The sequence below is a fragment of the Ambystoma mexicanum genome, chromosome 4q (genome assembly GCF_040938575.1).
Source record: "Ambystoma mexicanum isolate Mex_15411 chromosome 4q, UKY_AmexF1_1, whole genome shotgun sequence".
Taxonomy (NCBI): Eukaryota; Metazoa; Chordata; class Amphibia; order Caudata; family Ambystomatidae; genus Ambystoma; species Ambystoma mexicanum.
Window position 1 is genome coordinate 1070110944 of NC_090928.1, and position 22735 is coordinate 1070133678.

The 22735-nt window shown below is 47.4% G+C and overlaps 1 protein-coding gene across 4 annotated transcripts in view; it reads right to left on the reverse strand.

Moving 5' to 3' along the window:
- The window catches only part of TP53BP2 (tumor protein p53 binding protein 2), a 642763-nt gene that overhangs the window by 441046 nt on the left and 178982 nt on the right, over window positions 1-22735 (reverse strand). For all 4 annotated transcript variants that reach the window (XM_069608638.1, XM_069608637.1, XM_069608636.1 and 1 more), the window contains exon 3: window positions 5964-6077. In XM_069608638.1, the coding sequence (XP_069464739.1) occupies window positions 5964-6077 (114 nt within the window). The remainder of the gene's footprint in view (window positions 1-5963; window positions 6078-22735) is intronic.

Below are 22735 nucleotides of genomic sequence, written 5' to 3' on the forward strand. Positions count from 1 at the left end.
TTGGAATAATCCTAGGATATCTTTTCTGAAGTCCCTGGACCCTAACCAACTTGAAAGTGAAATACTTACTTGTTTGATCAGACTTCCTCAGGAACTCTGACATTCCCTGCAACTGAACCCTATCTCACACTGCCTACAGCTAGTGCCTAGACCACTAGGGTCCCTCTTCTGCCTCTGAGAGAACTCATGCAATAGACTAGAGAAGGACTGGATAAGAAATGGATTCTGCCTTGAAAAATAGAACAAGTGTTTTGTGGGATATATTGACCCACTCAACGACATTGCCCCACATCACTAAGCTGCATTTGCGCAGAAACAACCACAAAAGGGTTGCGCTGGCTCCTGCAAGCACCATGGCTCAAAACTGCGTTGCAACAACAACAAAAATGGTGGCACCATCCTGCCAAGCACACATTGGGCAGGATGGAGCCAGGGGGCACTTTGAAGGAGACTGCCAGTGTGTTCAGACATAAATAAAAGGAAGAGAGTGGAAAAGGCAGCGCTGCTTTGCTGAAAAAGCCAAAATATCCATTGAAAAGAAACCCTTTTTCACCTTTAAAAATGCTGCTCTGACACCATTTCCATCTGTTCTTCCTCCAACCACTGATTAATAAGGCCCTGCCATGCCCATGCATATCCCCACTGTCCCTCAGCAAAACCAAGCCTTATTCCAAATGACAGGCTGTGCCAGGCAAAATCTGAAAACCAACAAAAGCTGTACTGCATCAAACACGGAAAAACTCTTCACTTTGGCTAAAAAACATCAAAATCACTGTTTGAAAAGAAATCAGAGCTGTATGAACACATGTCAATTTTATGGAGACCTTTGCCTTATCCAGACTGTTGTGTAAACCATATTGGAAAGACAGATGCCAAACCTGCCATTGCCTAGCAATGTGAAGGGGTTTGTGGCTGGTGATAATACACACATAGGCTATTTTTATTCCACAGGTTTGGTTTAATTCAAGACTCAAAATAAGAAAATAAAGATTAAGACACATGGGCTGAGTTTGCAAGCTCCAAAAAAAAAAAAAAACACAAACAGTTATTCAAGTGCCAACCCTGAAACTTCCCACTACGGAGGTAGTCACAACATACACTTTCAGGACACGTAAGTGATAATTGCAGCTTGAAAAACTTTGAATGGGCCAGGACAAAGAAAGTTCACACACTCGTCAGACATTCATCTGTGCTCCAGGCTGGGACAATAGAAGTCCTGGGACACTAACCTGTGAAGTGTGAAGGGCTAATAAAACCTTCAATTAAGCGGAGAAAACCCCACCATGCTGAAGGAAATGACATTTGGCAGCAGTTGAAGCTAAAGAAAAAAAATGACCAATAAAGGAACTGCCATTTGTTCACAAAGACTACTGCAGGAATAAACTTTAAAGACTTTTTATCTCTGCAGCAGGACTTTTGAAAAATGTAAATATTTGACTGTTTAGAAGTAATTTTATGGCCTTTCTTTTAAAATGTCATATGTTTCATTGCTGCATAGGGAACAGAAGTAACAAAATATTGCAGATTACCAGAAAAGTATACATGTTCCAAATGTACATTTTTATGCTTCTATACCTTATGATTAACCCCACATATGTATAAAATGAGGGAATTTTAGGACAGATCTTTCATGTTTAAAATTACCAAAATGTATCAGAAGGGCAAAACAAGGTCCCACAGACTTCAGGATTGGACTGGTATGTGCTGCACATAATATGTAACCTGTGTGTATAATTTGCCAAGAGATTGCAATGGTGTAAATGTATGTTTTTGGCAAAATCAGATTTTCAATAAAGTAAATGTGGGAGTTTTTGGCAATTGTAAAACTCACCTCATAAACCTGACATCATTCCCTTGGAAATCCAAACAGTTGAGAGCAAGGCAGAGATTAGCACCCCTGTCCAATTCAAGTAGTTTAGGGGTGTGCTTAGTTAACTCTGCCCAGCCTCTACTTTGGTGATGTCACTATGCACTATAAATACGGGTCCCTGTCAAGACTCTGGGACACTCTTCCTGATTTCCTGTGCAGCGTCCTGTTCCTTTTTCCTTCATCTTGCACTGATCCAGATTCCAGATCCAACTACCAGGCCAAGTATTGCTGACCCTTCCAGCAAAGCATTCATTCTAAAATCCCAACACTCAAAGGGAGAAGCGGTTGTAGTTTTGTGGGAAGCCTCCTGACACCAGCCTGACTTGAGCCCCACCAATTGCTGCCCAATAACTGCATCCAGAGGTACTGATGCCACCCGGTGACCAGAACTAACCTTTGGTATCCAGTCCCTGCCCAGCTGATCCTGTCCTGCTGATTTTGTCTGGCTGGCCTTTGTTAGACCAGATCCGTATGGTGACCAAAACACTGACCGTCCAAAATCCTAAACAAAAGTTGACTGAGTATCAATAGAAAACCATTGAAATCCATAGTATACTTTGCCTTGCCTTGTCCTTCGTTCCCCTCTCTAAGTCATCCTATCCTTATCCTGATAACTTGTAATACCGTCAGAATCATTCTTGCAACCCTGCTCTTTGATTTCTAGTGCTAGCGCCATCTCTTTAGTAATTCTGCCTTAGGTTAATCCTAAACCCTTAGTCCTATTTCGAGTGATCGGACTGGTTCCGCCAGGGTGGGCAATGGGGAGCTAGGGTTCAACTCGCAAATCAACCCTGGAGCTTACTGTGTCCCACTTTGGTGGCCTAGCCTGAATGCTCTAGAGTAGAGTAAAACTGGTCTTGTCAAAACTGTTTTTCTTTCCTTTTTCACCGCTTTATTTTACTCAAAACGCACCTTTCTAGATCTTTCATAACTCATCCAATTTACCCGTTAGAGACTTAATTTCACTTGCATATTGTACATGTGATCTATAGCTATCCCTCAACATAAATATACTGTAATGTCATCTGAAACTAACTTATGGTTTTACTGCCCATGGATAGGTGTATCCTATACTAAATGTGTTTGATAAGGTCTGACTGCCCTAGAAATACTGTCATTTTCTGAACAGTGTATGCTTTGGTCAGTGTATGTTAAAGCATTGTATTGTGTTTTTGTTTATGACTATGACAAAATACTTCCCCACAAGACTTAACTTGGCCTAACTGTATTTATAAATAAACCTTTATTTTTTATAATACTTCTGGTTTTAAGTGTTTCTGTTGAACCCTTGGTATAATACAAGTTCTTTGTACCTTCCGACAGCCCTCACTCCCTCCTAAAATAAGCCTGGCTGCTCTGTCTAAGCTACCAAATACTCAGGTGGTACAGCCTTCTACTAAGAGTGATGTTGTGTACGGTCTCAGTTGTATGGTTTTACTAGGCCCTTAGTTGGCCTTCAGAAAAACTGTTTTAACACATGCCTTTTGTACAGCGGCAATACTTGGTAGTATACGCAGTCTCTCTGGCCAGCGCGGACCCATATTCTCGACCTGGCTTGGGTGGCGCCGTCTACTTCCTCCCGTCTGTTCTTCCTTGTTAGGCAAGATTGTATGCAGTACCCATAGGGTGCGCTACAACAACCCTGACCTCCTGGCAGTAGTAACCCAACCTTTGGTATATGTTTGTACTACACAGGTTGGTAGTGTGGACGAGTAGCCAGGCTCATCTCAAGAGGGGCCAATGTGAGCTGTAGGGGAGTTACACAGAGGTTCACAGTGACAAGTATTCAAGCAAACACTTACACGCAGGGTTTCTTGATAAAACAATTGTTAATTTATTTACCAGTCAGTTAATGTAAGCCTTCTTCAGAAAGGACTAAAAGACCACACAAATATACTTCAAAATTACACAATCTCTTAATTCAAAATCAGTGACTACCCATTTTGGAAGGCATACCGCAGAGACCAACACCCACAGGTGACTTCAATTGCTAGGGCGCAGTTGACATTAATGTATTACTGTTGGCATTCAGAATGAGTTAAGAGCAAGTAAAAAGGGAAAAGATTATTAGAGCAAACTAGACACCACAAATATTTCTTAAGCAGGCAAATACTTTCAGGTCCTCCAATAAGAGTCATTCAGTTAAAATAGGTTAAGCCAAAGTCAATAGGCAAGAGTCTAGATGGGCTGAAGCACTTCTTTGTAGGGAAGTAGAAAAGTATTTATACAATGTTTCAGAAGTCTTTAAAGAAAAAGAGGAATCAATGCAGGGCCATAAGCTGTTAAGTCTTGTTAGTAGTTGACAGATGCAAGCAACTCTACAGCAAGAAGTAACTACTCTAAGACTTTGTACAGTACCTTTAAAATGAAGAAAAGATGTAGCAGATGACTCCTGTTCCTGTGCAGCTCTGAGGATCTCATTGTTCCTCGTGTTCGCACGACTGAGGCCCAGGGAGGACGTTCGGGGACTCCTGCAATGCACTTCGATGGTCAGAACTTGCAACCGGCAAACTTCACTTTCAGTTGCTGTTCAGAGTTTCAGCTCCTCGCGTCTACCGCAAATAGCAACACCGCAGTACCTGGCTGTCGAGATGGACTTTTCTTGCTTCTGGGATCCTGCACTCTGTTGAGGGGGCTAAGGCTCGGTCAGTCCTGCTTCCTGGGAGTCCGGAGGATCTTCCTGGAGTTCTTGGCCAACTTAAAAGCAACAAACACAAACTGGTGTTCCTCTCCCAGGCTATACGGTTTCCAGCAGCAACTCTGTGGAAATTAAACCAGCTCTGAGATTGATGTCCAGGTGGCTTACTTTGAAGTTGATTGGTCCCACCAATTCAAGGGGAGAAGTAGACCTTGCAGGGGCTTCTCTGTCGATGCAAACTTGACGTTTCAGCGCTGCAGCAGGGCTTCACCGGGCAAACCAACGGTCCAGGAGTTTCAGCAGGCGTCCTCTTCAAGTTCTTCTTCGGTTCCTTTGTCCAGTGGTCAAGTCTGCCTTCCAAGCCAAAAGACTTGCCTTTTATACAGTTCTCTCCCGTTCATTCCAGCATAGCTGTCACTCACCCAGCAGTGTGGCTGTCCTTGTCGGACAGTCAACCAGCGAATCATCAGAGTGTATTTGGGTCTCCTAGGAGACTAAGCAGAGGGAGTTTCGGGCCCCTAAAACCAATGTAAGGCAATATATTGACATTAGGCAACAAATGATGTGCTTAAGAAGGTTCCCCAAGACTGGGAGGCAGCCTTATGTGTGACCCATTACAGAAAGGGCAAAATGTTCCACCCAGCACTTTTTTGGTTTTACCCTAAAAAGGGCCTACAAAATGCCTTATAACGAAATTTGATCTTAATGTAGAACATCTTTTTTCTTTTTAGGTATTCATGTCCAATAAAGTATTTGAGGTTGTAGGGAACAACTGTTCAATACACGTACTAGCAGGGTGAATCTAGGATATGTGCATGCATTTGTCAATGTGCTAAGGAATTTGTTTTCTCCACACCCCTTATTATAATGAGTACAGTCTACTACCAGCTACATGCCTTTCAATTTTTGTACAAGCAGGAAGGGTCTGGCCCAAGGCCCTTTTACTGCGTCTCACAAACACACACTTTTACTGTGTGGTGTCTCTAAACCATAGTAATTATTTTAAATAATTGCTTTATGTGTTATTCTACAATAGCATTTATTTTTCAGCATACGTGTGTAGTGTATTCTTTCTGGCTCGCCCACCTTGAATGAAGCCATGACTGCTCTGCCATTGCTACACCTTAGAGAGTTTGGTCTACCTTTTGGTAGAAACCTGGTATTCCCCTTAAGATGCATGCTTTTACAGGCTGTGGAACATTTCCCAAAGTACCAAAAATTAAGGCCAATATATACAACAAAATAATCAGCAACAATATGCCACCCACAGAAGTACACAATGAAAAGCACATTGGTTAATCTGAGAGCATTATAATTTTTCATTAACTTTGCATGCCAGAGGGAAGCGGTTTTCTTTTGCAAGTTAAATGCTTTTCATTTCTTAGTTTACCAATTGACATTCATGTCAAAAGAGATGGTTCAGATTCAAGACTAATTTCCACAAAAAACACCTACCAGACTCTCTAGATGGGGGGCGTTCATGACGGAGGTAAAAGCGAATTTCATTCCTCTGGGCACCCAAGTTTTGTAAAAAATCGAACATCCGCTCATTGTCAGCAACAGGACGCTCTGTGAAGACAAGAAAAGTAATAAATTGACTCAATAAAAAACCTGTTTCTTAAAACTACTACAACAACTAAGAAAGAAAAAGCTCCCATCCACATTGAAATGGAGTTTTCATGAAATTATCACCAATTGTTAATAAAAAAAAAACAACACACACACACACACACACACTTTTCTCCAGGACGTCGTTCATCTATGATGGAATCATAGGCAAATTCCTTTCTTCTTACTTACAGCATAGAATCAAACGTTTAACGTTTGTGCAGTATTTTCCAGTAAATATCAAGCAAATCGATTCTGATGTTGCTCAAAGCAAATGATCAATTGTGATGAATTTGGACAATTTGTTTCTTCTCCACAGAAGGGAGCCACCTCCTGTGAGGCTAGGGAGCCGAGCGAACGAAGCAAGGCCCTCCGTAAGGGTCTGGGCAAATTGGACCTCACTGGGAGTGACTCCCCTCTTACAGACAGGGACTCCCAGTCCAGAACATACACTCTGTCTATATGGGTGCTGGAAAGACTTTGGTATCTCCTATTAATAATATAACCAACAAAGACCCTTCTTTCACTCTTATTGGTTTCAGGTGTGAATGCCATACGATGAATTCAATGGAGTCATCACAGATTCCCCAGTGGGGACGTCCTCTCATGTGGCCAGGTGACAGCAGCTGCTACCTAATCCTGACCCTGGGGGTGGCTGTATGAGGGAGGGTGACCTGGAAGGTGACAACTACAGGGGAGAGGTCATGGCTTCATTGGATGAGGCGCAGTAAAGAGTTTTGGCAATAAAGAGGAACTGTAAAACACATAGGTAGCCCTAGCAAGGAAAGGATAGCAGGCAGTTGGAAACCACATAGGTCCTGGCAGGGGGAATACCAGGCAATTTGTAAACCAACAAGAAATGCTGAAGAAAGACAGTGTTTTTAGACAAAGAAGAAACTTGTGCTAAAGAAAGAATGCAACAGAACCTATTGCCTAACAGGTGTAATGTGCACCAAAGAGGCACAAAATAAGTGTTAGTTAAGTAAAGAGACCCATTGAAGAATCCAGGGTAAGGGAAGCACCCTCTGGATCCAAGGTCTTTTCACCTTGGAAATCATTTTCGTCAGAGCCATTCTATTTTTCCATTTACAAAATTTTTTTGGCAAGATCAGGTTGAAGACATTTTCTTTCTCACGTTGTTAATTTGTTTGTAGTGTGAGGGTCAGGATAAAATGTTTTGGACACAAGGACTACTTTTTAGTCTACGACATCCTGACACAGACAGATCCTTTGTTTGTTTTTTAGGTAGGTCCTCTTTAGAATAAGGTCAGAGGCCTTTTCCCCAACCCATTTTCAGTTGAATTAAAGTCTTCAACCAAAAACATGACAACTTTGTGTCCGGATTACATTTCTGACCCCTTACAGTCATAATCAAAGATGATGGACACAAGTCTTTTTGTTCCAATGACGTGCATAAGAGCAGCAAGAACTGCGAATGGGAGAGATACTCCTACGGAGGGAGGAGAGTCATCACAGAGATGACGTCCTAGAGGGGCAGTGCTGTGGAGGAAGCGAGACCAACTAGCTGGAGACTGAGAGACAGGTAATCTGACTGAGCTAAAGGTTCTGGTCAGGAGAGGGACAGAGACAGAAAGAAAACAGTTTCCCTGGTGACACGACTACTAGAGAACAGTGATGGGCCCGGCAACTGATGCAGAATCCAGGATAAGGAAAAGAGCCCGGGTCCCTGAGTTCCACACGGCAAGTGCCTTTGCCGACTAGTATCAAGAGGAAAGCGGGTGCTCCCAAAGAACAAGTTACTTACCAACTAGTAACGTTCTTTCGATTGGATGTTCCTCCAACGTATTCCTCGAGATAAACGTCACCGGATGTTATAAATAGGATGCACAGCGCCCGTAGCCTCAGTTTATGTTTTTTTCTCCCATAAGGTGCGACATGCACACATCCAATGCCTGCTTGACTGCACATAGCCTTGCGGAAACGGAAGCTGCAATCGCATAGGAAATTCACCAGAGGGGCAGGCTGGGAGGGCAATATGGAATACGTTGGAGGAACATCCAATCAAAAGAACGTTACCAGTTGGTAAGTAACTTGTTCTTCGAATGGATTGTGTCCTCCAACTTATTCCACATCTTTGACAGACTCCCAACGCAGTGCCAGAAAATGGAGGAGGGAAAAGAACTTTAAAGTATCCAATCAGATGGCAGAATAAAGAACCGCCTTACCAAAAGGCCATATCTTGACCATGGAGTGTATACAGGGAGTAATGTTTAACAAAGGTGTGGATAGAAGCCCATGTGGCTGCATCACAAATATTCCTAATAGGAACACCCCCCTCTACAGGGCAGTGGAAGTAGCCACGACCCTAGTTGAATGAGCATGCAACCCTTTAGGAGGGTCCTTGCCCGCCAAACGGCAACATTCATCAATGGTGAGGATAATCCACCTGGACAAGGTCTGTTTTGTAACAGCCTGGCCCAATCGGTGACCAGCATACCCCACAAAGAGTGGATTGTCCACTCTGACCCTGGACATCGTAGAAATATAAAAGCTCAAAGCTCTCCTAGGGTCCAACCTATGGAGTCACTCCTCGCCCTTGCCAGGAGGAGGATAGAAAGACGAAAGAACCACTTTCTGGCTCAAAAGAAATTCAGACACTAGCTTAGGTAGAAAGGAAGGACGTACCCTCAGTACAACCCTATCCTTGATGAACACAGTAAAGGGCAGTTTAGATGAAAGTGTCTGCAATTCACTCTCTGCGAGCGGAAGAAACCAAGAACACTGTCTTGAAAGACAATCTCAAAGGACAGGAGTGCAAAGGTTCAAACGGAGCACCCATGAGGAATTTCAAAACCAAATTCAGATCCCAAACCATCACCTGGAAAGGGGACGGCAGGAACACATTAGTGAGCCCTTTAAGAAATTGGGAAATCAAAGGAAGTAAGAACATTCTTCAGAGGAGCGCTTGAAGATAGACAGCGCCACCAGGTAACCCTTAATGGTACCCACTTGAAGGCCCCCGTGGGCCAAAGAAAGCAAGAAAGAAAAAAACCACAGGAATGGCACACTGAAAAGGATCAACATTTTGTCCTCTGCACCTTTCAGATACCAAGCGTGAAGGTAGAGAGTCCTGACCTCTGGATGAGAACCTGACCGCGAGAGCAGATCCTCTCGGTAGGGAAGACGGCGTGGAGGGCGGATGGACATTTCTAGAAGGTACCGCGCTCACCAGGCCCAATCCGGAGCAATGAGGATCATAGGGGATCCGAACCTCTGTAACCTCCTTAACACTTGAGGAATGACAGGGACTGGAGGAAACCGTACAGCAGTGGGAATGACCAATCTACTACGAATACGTCTCCTAAGGCTCCTCTCAGAGGAAATTCCCTTGAGCAGAACCTCTCGCACTTCACGTTGGCACTGGTGGCGAAGAGATCCACTTGTGGTGTTCCCCAAAGGGCGAAGATCTCCAGAAGGACTTCCTGAGCCAACTCCCACTCGTGAGAGATCGTGCTCTGCCTGCTCAGAGCGTGCGCCGCCGCATTGTCCTCTCCAGCCAGATGAATTGCCTCTTTGCACAACGGGAGTGACCCTATCCCCCCCGCTTTTTTGTTGAGGTAATGCATGGCCACTATGTTGTCCGTCATGATCAGGACACACCCCCCCCCCCACATAGACAGCAGAAAAGTCTTCATTGCCAGCCTGGTGGCCCTCAGCTCTAACAGGTTGATGAGGAGTTTGGACTACGACAGAGACCAACGACCACTGGCAGTGAAGTCTTCGGCACGAGCTCCCCATCCTGTGGGGGAAGCGTCCGTCACTACAGTCACCTCCGGCCACGGTTGCCAAAACAGCTACCCCTTCATCAGGTTTCCCTCGTTGGCCCACCACAGAATATCCTGGAAGACCAAGATTGGAATCTGAACAGGATCAGACATCTTGCCTGAGAACTGCGACCACTGCATCTTGAGGACCCCTTGCAGGGATCACATCCTCAGCCGGGCCTCTGGCACTAGAAAAATGCAGGATGCCATGAGGCCGAGCAACCTTAAGAATTTGAAAGCCGGGAGACTCTGGGCATCTTGAAACTTGTCCATCTGCACAACGTGATGAGCCCTCACCTTAGGAGGCGAGCAGTTCCCCAAGGACGTGCCCAACACAGCCCCGATATACTGGAGCAGTTGGGAAGGTGTCAGATGCGACTTCTTGAAACTGAGGGAGAAGCCCAGCTTGTGGAGGGCACGGCAGGTGAGACTAAGGTGATCAGATGCTTGCTCGGGAGAAGGCGCACGGGTCAGCCAGTCGTCCAGGTAGGGGTAGATGTGAAACCCCATTGCGAGATGCGCTGCCACCACCACCATTAGCTTGGTGAAGACCCTCGGGCGTAGGTCAATTCGAATGGCAGGACTTGAAACTGAAAGTGCGAGTCGCCAGCCGCAAACCTCAGGTACTTTCTGTGCTTTGGATGAATCGGCACATGAAAGTAAGCATCCTGTAGGTCCAGGGACACAAACCAATCCTGAAGTTGAAGGGCCTGGAGGACTTGAGAAAGAGTGACCATCTTGAACTTGTCCTTCCCGAGAAGTTTGTTCAACCAACGCAAATCCAGGATGGGTCTTAATCCCCAGTCTTTCTTTGGAATCAAAAAATATGGGGAATACCATCCCTTGTTCCTCTCCGCTACGGGCACTAGTTCTATGGCGCCTTTCTCTAGCGGGGTCAAGATTTCCTGCACAAGGATCCGATCTGGAAGCTTCAAAGAGAGATATCCCGGTGGATTGTCGTGAGGCCGCTGTAGGAAGGGAAGGTATTAGCCGTGGGCTATTGTATCCAGGACCCACGAATCCGAAGTAATAGTTTGCCATTCTTCGAGATGCTGAGACAGTCTGCCCCCAACCGGCGAACCATGGGACATGGTCTCATGACTGTTTTGGAGCGGCAGTGGCAGCGCCTGAAGGCAAAGAGGCAGCTTCCTGAGCGGCTTTGGCACCTCTATTTCCCCGACCACCACGGGTACTTTTACGCTGACCACTTTGACTGGCGGCTCCTCTCGTTCTACCAAAGGAGGATTAGTAACGAAAAGAAACTCCCCTCCACTGCTGTCCCCAAAATGAAAAGGCAGAGGCTGACGCACAGCTGCGCTTAAAGATTTACTTGCAGCTGTTGAGGTCTGCAACCTCAAGGCACTCGTCAGCTTTGCTGCCAAACAAATGCGCGCCATCAAAGGGCATGTTCAAAAGACGGCTTGCACATCCGGAGCAAAACCCGGCTTCCGAAATCATGCAAATCTGCGTATAACGGTGCTCGCAGCCATGGACCAGCTAACACGGTCGGCCGTGTCCAAACCCGACTGAAGGGATTCGCACATGGCATCCTTGCCATCTTGCACGAGAGCAAGGAACCCATCCCTTTCTTACCCTTCGGGAATATGCTCAGCCGCAAGAGAAACAACAGAGTGTGTGAAAATCTTGCCAAGGCACAAGTGGAGTTGGCCGATTTCAGTGCCCTACTCCCCGTAGAAAACACCTTTTGTGCCCAACCGTCGAAGCGTTTGTCTTCCCTATCAAGAGGGATGGTAGGGTACGTCGCCTGAACCACCAAACTCTCGGCAGTGCGGTGAGATGAAAGATAGCTCGGGTCGCTACCGGAAGGGCAGTATTTTTTTAGTTAACAATTTGTTAACTGCCTGAAGAGATTCCGGGGTCTGCCTAGTAGCCGCCACTCTTTTCTGCAAGGTCAGATGAAAAGGTAATACCGGGTCAGAGGACGGACCTTGATCCAGAATATCCGTCAAGTCATCCTGAACAAAAGCTTCAGGAGGAGTTGACCAACCAAAATATTCCGTGACTCTAGCCATCAGTCTCCTGTAGGAAGACTCAGCAGGAGCCCCAGGCCTGCCAAACTCCACCTCAGGATAAACTGTCCTACTCCTCCTACTCCTCCTCCTCCTCCTCCTCGAGTCCTTAACAGGCCTTACAGACTTGGAAGTAGCCTTCCTTGGAGGATCCACCGTACCAGGGACCTCCAACGGCAAATCCCAGCCAAAAGGCCCCAAAGGCGTCAAGGGCGCCGACAGTTTCGGCGTCGACAGTGCTGAAGGCTGGTACAAAGGCAATGCTTCAAGTCGACACCGACCTCGAGCCCTTAGCAGGTTTCGGCGGTCTCGCTGGGGACGAGGACCGAGACCTGGAAGCACATCTCTTGCGACCATCCTGAGCCTTGTCCAAACAGGACCTCAAAGGTTTCCGATGAGGATCGCGCCAAGGACCTGAGCCCGAAGGCGCACGAGCTACGTATCGAGACCGTTCCTCGACAGCTTAATCAGAAGGCGCAGACGGAACTGTGACCTGCGATTGGAAAATCGCTAACATCTGCTCCCTGAAGGCAGCCTATTCCTCCGGAGTCGAGGACTTTGTTGGACAAGCCACTTTCCTCGTGGCTCCATCCTCCGAGGAGGACGGGGAAGGCGACCGGTGACGGTGCTTCCTAGAATGCCAAGATGAGAAGGATGAACGGCGGGAACCACTCCGGGACCGAGACGCACCCCCCCGTGACTCCTTCCGACGCAGAGAGTCGCCCTTCGACTCGTCAGTGGACATCCCTTTTGACTTAGATTTACGGGACTTGCTGGGTTTAGATCCCCTACCTAACTGAAGCTTTCCCTTATGCTCCTGCAACACCTTAGCAGTAAGCGACTGGCATTTGGAACACAGTCGTCGGTGTTGTGAATCTTACCCAAGCACCACAAACAAATTTGTATTTGTATTTTGTTTATTTATAGTGCGCACCTTGCCCCGGGGCATCTGGGCGCATGTTTAAGGAGGTGGTTACAAGTTACAGCAAATAGATACACTAAACATTTTTACAAATATTTACATAGAGTTCAGAGCATTAACATAGAGGAGAGGAGTGAATCTAAGAATGCAGTAAAAAACAGTCTATGTACAATGAGCAGTCGGTAATGGAACTGACAGGTGTAAGGCTTATAAAGAGGAGGCTATGGCATCCCGTTCATGTAACCACAATTTAGTTTTAGCTTTGAAGGCATAGATGTGAGGAACGTTTGAGAGCATTGGGAAGAGTGTTCCAGAGCTTAGCCGCGAGGACAGGGAAGCTAGAGCCTCCGGCTGTCTGTAGCTTAAAGCTGGGAATAGTCAGCGTATGAGCCTGAGAAGATCTTAGTGGTCTAGTTGCTGTGTGTTGTATGAAGCGCGAGGAAAGGTAAGCCGGGGCTGCGCTGTTCTGGGCCTTGTGTATTAGAACAAGTGCTTTGAGGGATATGCAGTGAGTAATGGGTAGCCAGTGCAAGTTGCGTCTCATGTTAGATATGTGGGAACGCCTAGGAACGTTGAGAGCTGCCCTTATGGCGTTGTTCTGCATGACCTGGAGTTTATCAATGTTTCTTTGACTAGTTCCTAGGTAGAGGGCGTTGCAGTAATCGATTTTGGACATGATGAGGGTTCTGGCGAGAATCAGACAGTTCTCCGTAGTCAAGAACGGGCGACATGCTGTAATCAATTTGCAAGTATAGGATGATGCTGAGACAACTGCGTTGGTTTGTCGATTGAGGGATAGAGTCGAGTCGAGATATATTCCAAGTGTTTTAGTGACGTTGGAGACTTTAATATCGTTCCCATCAATAATGAAGGAATTGAATTTGGGGTCAAGTTTAGTGAGTTTGTATTGGGATCCAAGAATGATTAATTCCGTCTTTCCATCATTAAGGCAAAGCCCATGATGAGCCATCCAGGCTTGAATGACAGTGTAGATTGTATTGAGAGCTTTGGCATCTGTTACATAATCGCCAGTGATAGGGATGAGTATCTGGGTGTCATCCGCATAATTAGTGTAGCAGACACCCAGATAGTCAAGTATATCAAAGAGCGGTTTAGTAAACACGTTGTACAATGTGATGCGGGTCGGTAATCGACATTTTAGACTTGTAGTCCCGGCAAGTCTTGAAGCCAGACCGCGGAGTGGAAGGGGTCGAAGAAGAAGAGCTATTCACGAAGAATACACGAGGCACGAAACAGAACTGATCCTACGGGCGCCGTCCGTCCTATTTATAACATCTGGTGACGTTGCCCTCGACGGAGGCCTTCGAGGAACATCGACCTGACGCCATTGACGCAGGACGCCATCCGCCGAAAAAGTTTCCGAAGTACACAGCTGTGGACATTACATGTCAAAGATGTGGAATACGTTGGAGGACACAATCCATTCGAAGTAAGGGCACTGGTGAACACAACAAACTTCGGTTTACATGAGTGCTGAAGCCACCAACAAAACGAAAACCTGAGATAACGGAACGGGCACACGACCCAAGTAAAACAGAGTGAAAGAGATACAAACACTTTATATCAGTGCTAGGGGAAGCCGCCAATAGTACGAGAACCGAACAGGTGCATGCTAGGAAAGCCGAAAAAGATATGAGGAACTGACAATCTGACAAGCATACGCCCTACAGGGAGCAATATGAAAGTAGTGCGAATGCTCTACAACAAGGCTAGCAAAGCCAATTGGGTAACAGGAACCTGCAATACCTTAATAGGCAGACACACTATGGGCCTCATTACGAGTCCGGCGGTAACCGTGGCGGTAAAACCGCCTGGTGACCGCCGGACTCGTATTACCATTCCGCCTCCGTGACTCCCGGAAATACCAGGGCATTACGACCCTGGTGTCCTGGGAATCCCGAAGGCGGAATGGTGTAAATCCCCATTCCCATTGAGTCCTATAGGACTCAATGGGAATGGGGAAGTGGAAACACTGGCACCATCTCGTGATGGTGCCGGTGTTTCCACGTCCGCCTGCAGGCGGGAGGTGTTCAACCCGCCAGGTCAGACCTGCAGGCGGGAGGTGATCTTCCCGCCAGAACTCGGGATTGGGCGGTCCAGTATTAACAGTGCCGGTGGGTTTACCGCCACTGTTAATTCCGGACCGCCCGACCTGTAATGAGGCCCTATGTTTACTAAATGAACTGAGAACCAATATACCTACCGAAGAGCCACATGACTTTGGGGAGTCCAGCGCCACAAAGGTAGGATACAGAGCATTGCGTTTAAAATGATCCTGGAGGGATTTGACCACTGGTAAACTCTGAGAAAAGTAAAGTAAGAAGAATTCTTTTCCAAGGGGGAAGAGAACACTGAGATTTGAATTCTTTTAAAAAAAATATGTTTTTATTGTGATCTACAACAGCAAAACAAATAAAGTGCAATATTCTTTGGCACTTTCACCTCTGCACGTGATAAACAAGATAAGGTTTTAACTTTTTTCAAAACAATCAAACCCCCATCCCCCTCAACCTCCCATCCCCCCCACTCCTGGGTCTTCCCCCCAGCTCCCCAGGTCTTCCCAGTCCAGGAAGCAAGGTGATCCAGCCACTGGGTAAGGCTGCGTTATTTTTTCCACTGAGCATGGGCCCAGAGTAAAACCGTCTTGACCACAGAGAAATGAGTGTGGAAGAGTAAGGTTTAGAGCTCGTAGAGACAGAGAGTGATCATGCAAGCCAGAGTGCAGTTACAACCCACTACGCGCTCACTGACGTTGTGCAGCCCTTTATGGTTTTCGGTTGGAGCAAAAGCGTCAGGGATTAGCATTTGCTTCTCTTAAAAATTCCAGGAAGGGAAGCCATGGGGCATCAATGTGTGTGTGAGATTCCATGAGCAAAGCTGCGAGACTCTCCATCCCGTAAATCTTTTGCTTTGCGCAGCAATTCTGTTTTGGTGGGGAGGGCGTTTGCTTTCCACTTAATGTTTACGCAGACGCAAGCCGCTAGAAGGTGGTTTCTGGGCATGTGTGGGAGAACCTGGTATTGCTCTTTTTTTTTTTTAATCAACTTTATTTTAATTTTCAAATAAGTACAAACAATCCCAATGACGTCACCCCCCAGCCCCCAAACATCCTAACAATGGATACGGTGTGAACAATATCAACGAATAAGTAGCCTGGATCGCACCTTTCTCAGTTCAGCTTGTGTAATTAAATAACAGAAATGCTACGCAAAAGTCTCGGTTTAAAGTACATTTGCTCTCTGTCCATTGTGTAGTCATGCAGCGGCAACCAAATGTCCAAATATTTTGTGTAGGAGCCGTGGGCTAAGGCGGAAGTCTTTTCCATGGCCATAACCCCCCCCCCCATAGTCTCACCCACCACATAGCTGTTATCGGACCTTGTCGGTTCTTCCAGTTATGAGCCAAAGTTATTCTAGCCGTGTTTAACATGTGGGTGATAACGTGAGCTTTTGGACCCGATTTAGGATAGCTTCCTTCGACCGCTTCCCCCAATAGGATCACCAAAGGCTCCAAGGGCAGTTGTGTCCCAGTTATCTCCTTGTTGTGGCGGAGGATTTCCTTCCAATATGTTTTGGCCAGCGGACAAGTCCACAACATATGTATCAAGTCACCTGGTTGCCCACAGTTCCTCCAGCAGGTTATGGGGTAATCCGGATTGATGGTGTGCATACGTGCAGCTGTCATGTACCATCGTAAGCACATTTTGTATGCTGCTTCTTTGATGGAGGTGCACTTGGAGCATTTCGCGGTTCTTTGCCAAATTTGATACCAGGTGTCACTAGAGATCAGTTTCCACACGTCCGCCTCCCACCGCTGCATATAAAGGAGCACTTCTTCAGAGTCTAATGTTCCCATTAGGTTGTACAATCTCGACACTCCTTTCTCAGGATGGCCCTCTTTCATTGTCAGCTCTAGGCCCACTGGTTCTCTGACTTTTCTATTAGTAATCCAATGCCTTAGTTGGATATAATGAAACCTCTCAGTCTCAGGAATATTAAATTTGGTTTTACATTTATCAAAGGTCAGTGGTATGCCTTCCTCATAGAAATCTCCCATCGCTAGTGACCTCTCATTCCCACCCCATTGTGCCCAAAAATCAGGTCCCACTCCGGGAGAAAAATCTGGGTTATAGGCTACTGGTGCTAGGGGTCCTCTACCAACTTTCACTCCCCTTTGTCGTAGCGCTTTATCCCAGTACCACAAGGAAGCTTTGGTAGACTCAAGCAGAACGCCTTCTTTGCTTCTGTGTCGTTCCGGAAGGAAGGGGAGGTTATCTAGGGGAGTTCTAGTTGCCTCTTTTTCAAGAGTCACCCAACACATTTGGGTGGTTCCAGGTGACCACTGTAGCATAGGCGTCAGCTGCGCTGCACATAACTATCTGCTAATTTCAGGGACCGCTAACCCTCCTAGCGATTGAGGCCTAAACAAGACCTTTTTGGGGACTCGTGGTTTCTTTCTTTTCCAAATAAATGACATTATTTCCTTTTGTAGTTTTTGAATTGCTGGGGGTGGGATATGCACTGGCAGGGCTCTTACAACATAAAGGAACTTTGAGAGAAGGTACATCTTTACCGCTAATATTCTGGCCAGCCAAGATAACTTATGCGCCTCCCAGTGTTTTAGCTCTTCTGCTAGTTCTTCCAGCAGGTCCGGGATGTTAGCCCCGTACAGTTTCCCATATTTAGGTGTCAGTTGTATACCCAGATATTTGACCCTATTCCGCTCCCACTTCAGGGGGTACCTATTTGCCCATTCCGGCACTTGCTCAGCACGCTCAGTAATATTGAGTGCACAAGACTTGTCATAGTTAATGTTAAACCCAGAGATCTTTGGAAACTCCCCAAAGAGATGAAGTGTTTTGGGTAGCGAGCACGTGGTATCTTTAAAGGAACAGGTAAATATCATCTGCATAAAGCGCAATTTATTTTGAGCACCCACAGCGCCCACCTCCACCCCACGGATCTCTAGGTCATAGCGAATCCTTTGTGCCAACGGCTCCATGGCCATGGCAAATATTAAAGGTGACAATGGACAGCCTTGTCTCGTGCCCTTTTGGATTGGAATATTATCTGTGAATCTGCCATTAACCATTAGTTGAGTATATGGGTGAACAAAGTTGGCCATTACCATGCGTATGAAAATCGGGCTGCACCCGAACTTCGAGCGTCATCCGCAGATATCCCCAATGCAAGCTATCGAATGCACGAGAGGCATCCAAAGCCAAAACAGAAAACCGCTGTCCTGTTCTCCGGCCCCACTCAATTGTATTTATAGCTCTGCTAATATTGTCATGTGTATTCCGCCCATGTATAAAGCCCGCCTGATCAGTATGAATTATCTCCGGAAGTACCCCCGCTAATCTCTAGGCTAGAATTAACAAATAAATCTTTGCATCTCCGTTTAATAATGAGATGGGGCGGTAACTCAAGCAATCAGTGGGGTCTCTGTTTGGTTTTAAGAGTAATAACGTGGTCGCTTGGCTCATATCCCTAGTGATCCTACCCGTATCGCGTATATAGTTAAACAGTTTCGTTAGGGGGCCCATTAGGATGGTTCTGAATGTTTTATAATATGCGTTGCTAAGCCCATCTGGACCCGGGGTTTGATTTGTCCTCAATGCTTTTATTGCTTCTCCCACTTCTTCTTCCGTTATAGGGGCTTCTAAACTTGGTCTGAATCTCTAATTTGTGGTAGGGATATCTGGTCGAGGAAAGCGCTTTGTTTATCCCTCCCCAGGTTTTCCCGCTGTGAATTGTTAGTATGATATGAGTAGAGCACTTCCTCCACTGCCTTCTCTCCCCATACCAGATTCCCCTCCGCGCTCCAGAGCTGTATTATGTGATTCCGATTCTTCCGCTGCTTCAATTTAGCAGCAAGCAAACGGTTCGCCTTATCCCCTTTTGTATAGTAAAACTGTTTTGTTCGCACCAGGAGAAGTGCGGCTTCATCCGCCAGGTGGGTCTCTAGAGCCGCTCTAGTTTTCTTCAATGCTTTCCATGCTTTCTGCGTCCTTTTGGTTTTATATTCTGCTTCAGCCTCTGCCAATTGAGCTTGCATGTCCCTTCTGACCCTCTCCATTCCCCTAATGTAGTTTGTCGTGTGTGCTATAAATAACCCTCTTATGACCGCCTTGCTTGCATCCCAAATAGTATCCCAGTGAACCCCAGGAGTGAGATTTTCTTGAAAATAATTTAAGGAGCATTCAATGTCTGCTCTGAGGGCAAGATCTTTCAAAACTATTTCGTTTAAGCGCCATGAAACGAGGCCAAAATTGTGTGCTCATGGGTTCCAATTTTAAGAGGACTGGGGCATGATCTGACGGGCAAATCACTCCAATCTCCAATCCCGTAACTTGTGGAATCAGAGAGTCTGAAATCAGCACCATGTCGATCCGAGAGTAGCTTTTGTGCACCGCAGAATAGTGGGTGTAAGCATTTTCTTGTGGGTTGAAGAAACGTCAGGAATCAATCTACCCCATTGTGCCATGATCGGGAGGATCTCTCTCAGAAAGCGGTCTTGACCTTCGTTAGGAGCATAGATTGATACAATGTCACCTGTTGTCCCATTTAATTTCCCCCCACCAGCATATAGCGGCCTTCAGGGTCCCTTTTCAAGAATTGTTTTTCAAAGATAATCCCTTTCGCTATCAGGATGCCTACCCCTCTCTTTTTGGTACCGCTAGTGGTGAAAAATTGTGTGGGGAACGCCTTATGTCTCAATCTATGCTCATCGGCCTTGAGTAGGTGTGTCTCCTGCACCCAAACCACTGAGGCCTGCATGTCACTCAGCGTAGCTAATATCGATTTGCGCTTAATTGGAGACTTAAGCCCCTGGACATTTAAAGTAACCAGTGTTAAATCAGCCATGGCCATGCCCTGCATTTCTGCTCCTGTTAAGATCCAGGGGTCTCTCCCTTTTCCAGAGAGTACCATGCACATGTTGCAACACCGTCATCCCAAAACCCAAACTGTCCCCAAAACATGTAAATCCCCAAACTGTTACAAACATTTAGTGAATTGAACCTCAGAAAGTACCGGGTATAACCGTTCCTGGAAAAAGTGGGGTCTGGTTTCCCCCCCCCGCACCCCCCCACTCCCCCTCTTACGTAAGTGCCTATATGTTCTCGGTGTTGACAGGTTTTACAGGCACCATCTTCATATTTCTTTACCCTGTTCACGCCCGAATTTGTCAAAGTTCCTTGTGCATCAACCTCACCTCTGCTGATATAGGGATAGTGCCTGAAATTGAAGCGTATGCCGTCACCTAGGATCTGCTGCGTTGGTATCCTTGTTGCGGCCCTTTGGTCGGTGGCGTGCCGGTTTCCATTGTTCCTTCTCGGGCGAGCCCATATTCTGTCTATCCCTAGATGTGGAACTATTCACGCCAACATCACATCCAGTCTCCTTGTCCGCCATAAATCTGTCCATTTCTTCCTCCTTGGTGACCGTGTAACGTTGTCCTTCCCATTCAAATCGAAGAGCAGTAGGGTACGCCCAGCGGTAATTAACCCCTTTAGCCCGCAGCCAGTTCGTCACAACCCTCAACCTCTTCCTCTTGAGGAGGGTTGCTTGTGAAAGATCCTGGTATATTTGGATGGTTGCCGATCTGAACGGTATAGGTCCTTTCTTCCTTTGCATAGTGCATAATGTTTTCTTTTTCTTGGAATAAATGTACCCTTGTGAGGACATACGGAGTAAGATTTTTATCAATTTGGAACGTCGAGTAGACCCTATGCGTACGGTCTAGGACTATCTCTTTCTCCTCTCCGGCACTTAGGATATGTCGAAACAGGTCTGTTACGTATTGGTGTAAGTCCGGGTCCGTCACCGATTTGGGAACCCCCCGAATCCGAAAGTTATTCCTTCTGGACCTGTTTTCGGCATCTTCCTGCCTATTTTGGACCCGTTCCATCTGATGTTCAAGCTCTTGCACTCTTCTGCTTAGCTCCTCCTGTTCATGACTTTGTACGGCAACCGTCGTTTCGACTTCATCTATCCTTCGCTCAGCTGCCATGACCCCCTTGCTGAGATCAGCTATAGACTTAGCCAAGTCTGCAGCGCTTTCTTTAATATCCTTCAATTCTTGAAGCAGCGCCAGAAGGTCAGATTTCCGAATTGGTGGGTCCGAAGTGTCAGCCAGGTCTTCTGATGGGCAGAGATGCACCTGAGCTGTAGCTTGGATCTGACTCCGCTTTTGTGTTTCTGCCGCCTGCAACATCATCTTGATGTCCCCCGGTGCTCCCCCCCTTTGGCTTTAGTGGTTTGTTTGGACATGTTGGGTCAGCGGTGTGGGGAGGACCAGCACACCCAGGCTGGGTCAGGCTGGGCCCGCCCCCGATGCAAAGTCTGTTGTAATGCCTATGGGAGGGGGGAGTCCCCGCTCTTCCTTATGTACCGCCAGCAAGGGGACGCGGGACCCACCAAGACCTGGATTCTTCTATTCCTCTTTGGATGCATTAGGTCGCACCGTTAGGTGCCCCCCCCCCCACCACCAAGCCACACAGTCCTCAATTCCTCAGTTGTGTCGCTGCTCACGTTCGCCAGGAGGACCCGCCAATCGCAATGCTGCAGGCCAATGCGCCGGTATATGGGAGAGCTGCTCCCAACACACTCCACCACATGTGCTGATTAAGGCTTCCAATGTCGTGTCTCTCCCTCCTACGCCCAGTCTCCTCTCCTGAATTGCATTAATTTGGGGATATTCCCACTCCCCAAGGAGTCCCTCTGCTCTCAAGACTTAAAGGGGCGAGGAGGAGATCCGGGCTTTCACAGGCGATATATATGCATGGCGACAGTCCGCTCCCTTTGCCATCTCCCCATAAATGCGCGCCGGGGGCCTTCCCTCCTCCTCTCACCTCACAGTCACCAGTTGGGCGCGGGACAGGAGCGCACCGCCGGCAGCACGGGAACCCAGCAGCCCCGCATCGAGCCTCCACTGCCCACCGGGATCAAATGCGGCGGCTCCACTATCCTCTTGAGGGGGCCCGGCACCCCTGCTGGCTGCCACCGAATCTTCCCCGCAGCGAGCACCACCCGGTAGCCACGCCGGGTCCCCCGTGGACGGGCGCACTCACTCGCCCACCGCGTCGGAGGGCTCGCCAAGCTATGGGTCCAAAGCGGGTCTCCGGGGCGCATCACCGCTCCAAGGCTGCGACCCTGTCTTCACTCCTCCCAGTCAGGGCGCCAGGTCCCCCACCTCATTCAGGCACGATAGTGCCCTCGTGCAGGGAATGCGGCCGGGTGCTCTTTTTCAGATGAGTTCAGCGATACTCTCATGCGGGGAAGACGAGACCAACCGCCATGCCTCAACCGCCATAATGCAGCGTTCAGTGCCGCCCCGCCATCTTGGCTGGAGGATCAGAACGTCCGAGACAATCCGATCTCGGACACGGCGGCATTCCGGTGCTTCGCCTTTTCTCCAGCAACGCCTCAGGTGCTCAGCCACCGAAATCTCAATTTGCAGCCAAAAACTGACGATTTAGGGGGTAGTTAAGGGCCATAACGGAGAAGGGGACACAGAGCCTACCTCGGAGCCATCCACACGGGTCCTTGGCTGGCCACGCCCCCCGTTATTGCTCTTCTATCTGTTCGACCCCAAATAGGACAATGAGGGGGGAGAGTTCCCTGTGGATGCCCTCCATTTGGTGGATCCACCCCAGGATTTCTTTCCAGTATGTTCGGATGTTGGGGCATTCCCACCACTGATGCCAATAGGTGCTAATTTGGGCGCATCCTCTCCAGCAGTGGGGGAAGATGCCTGCATACATTTTGGCCAAGGGTTGGGGGGTTCTCGGGACCACCTGTTAGCACACGCTTTCACTAGCTTCCAATTTACTCCTCGCCCGAACACCCCGGCCCTTTC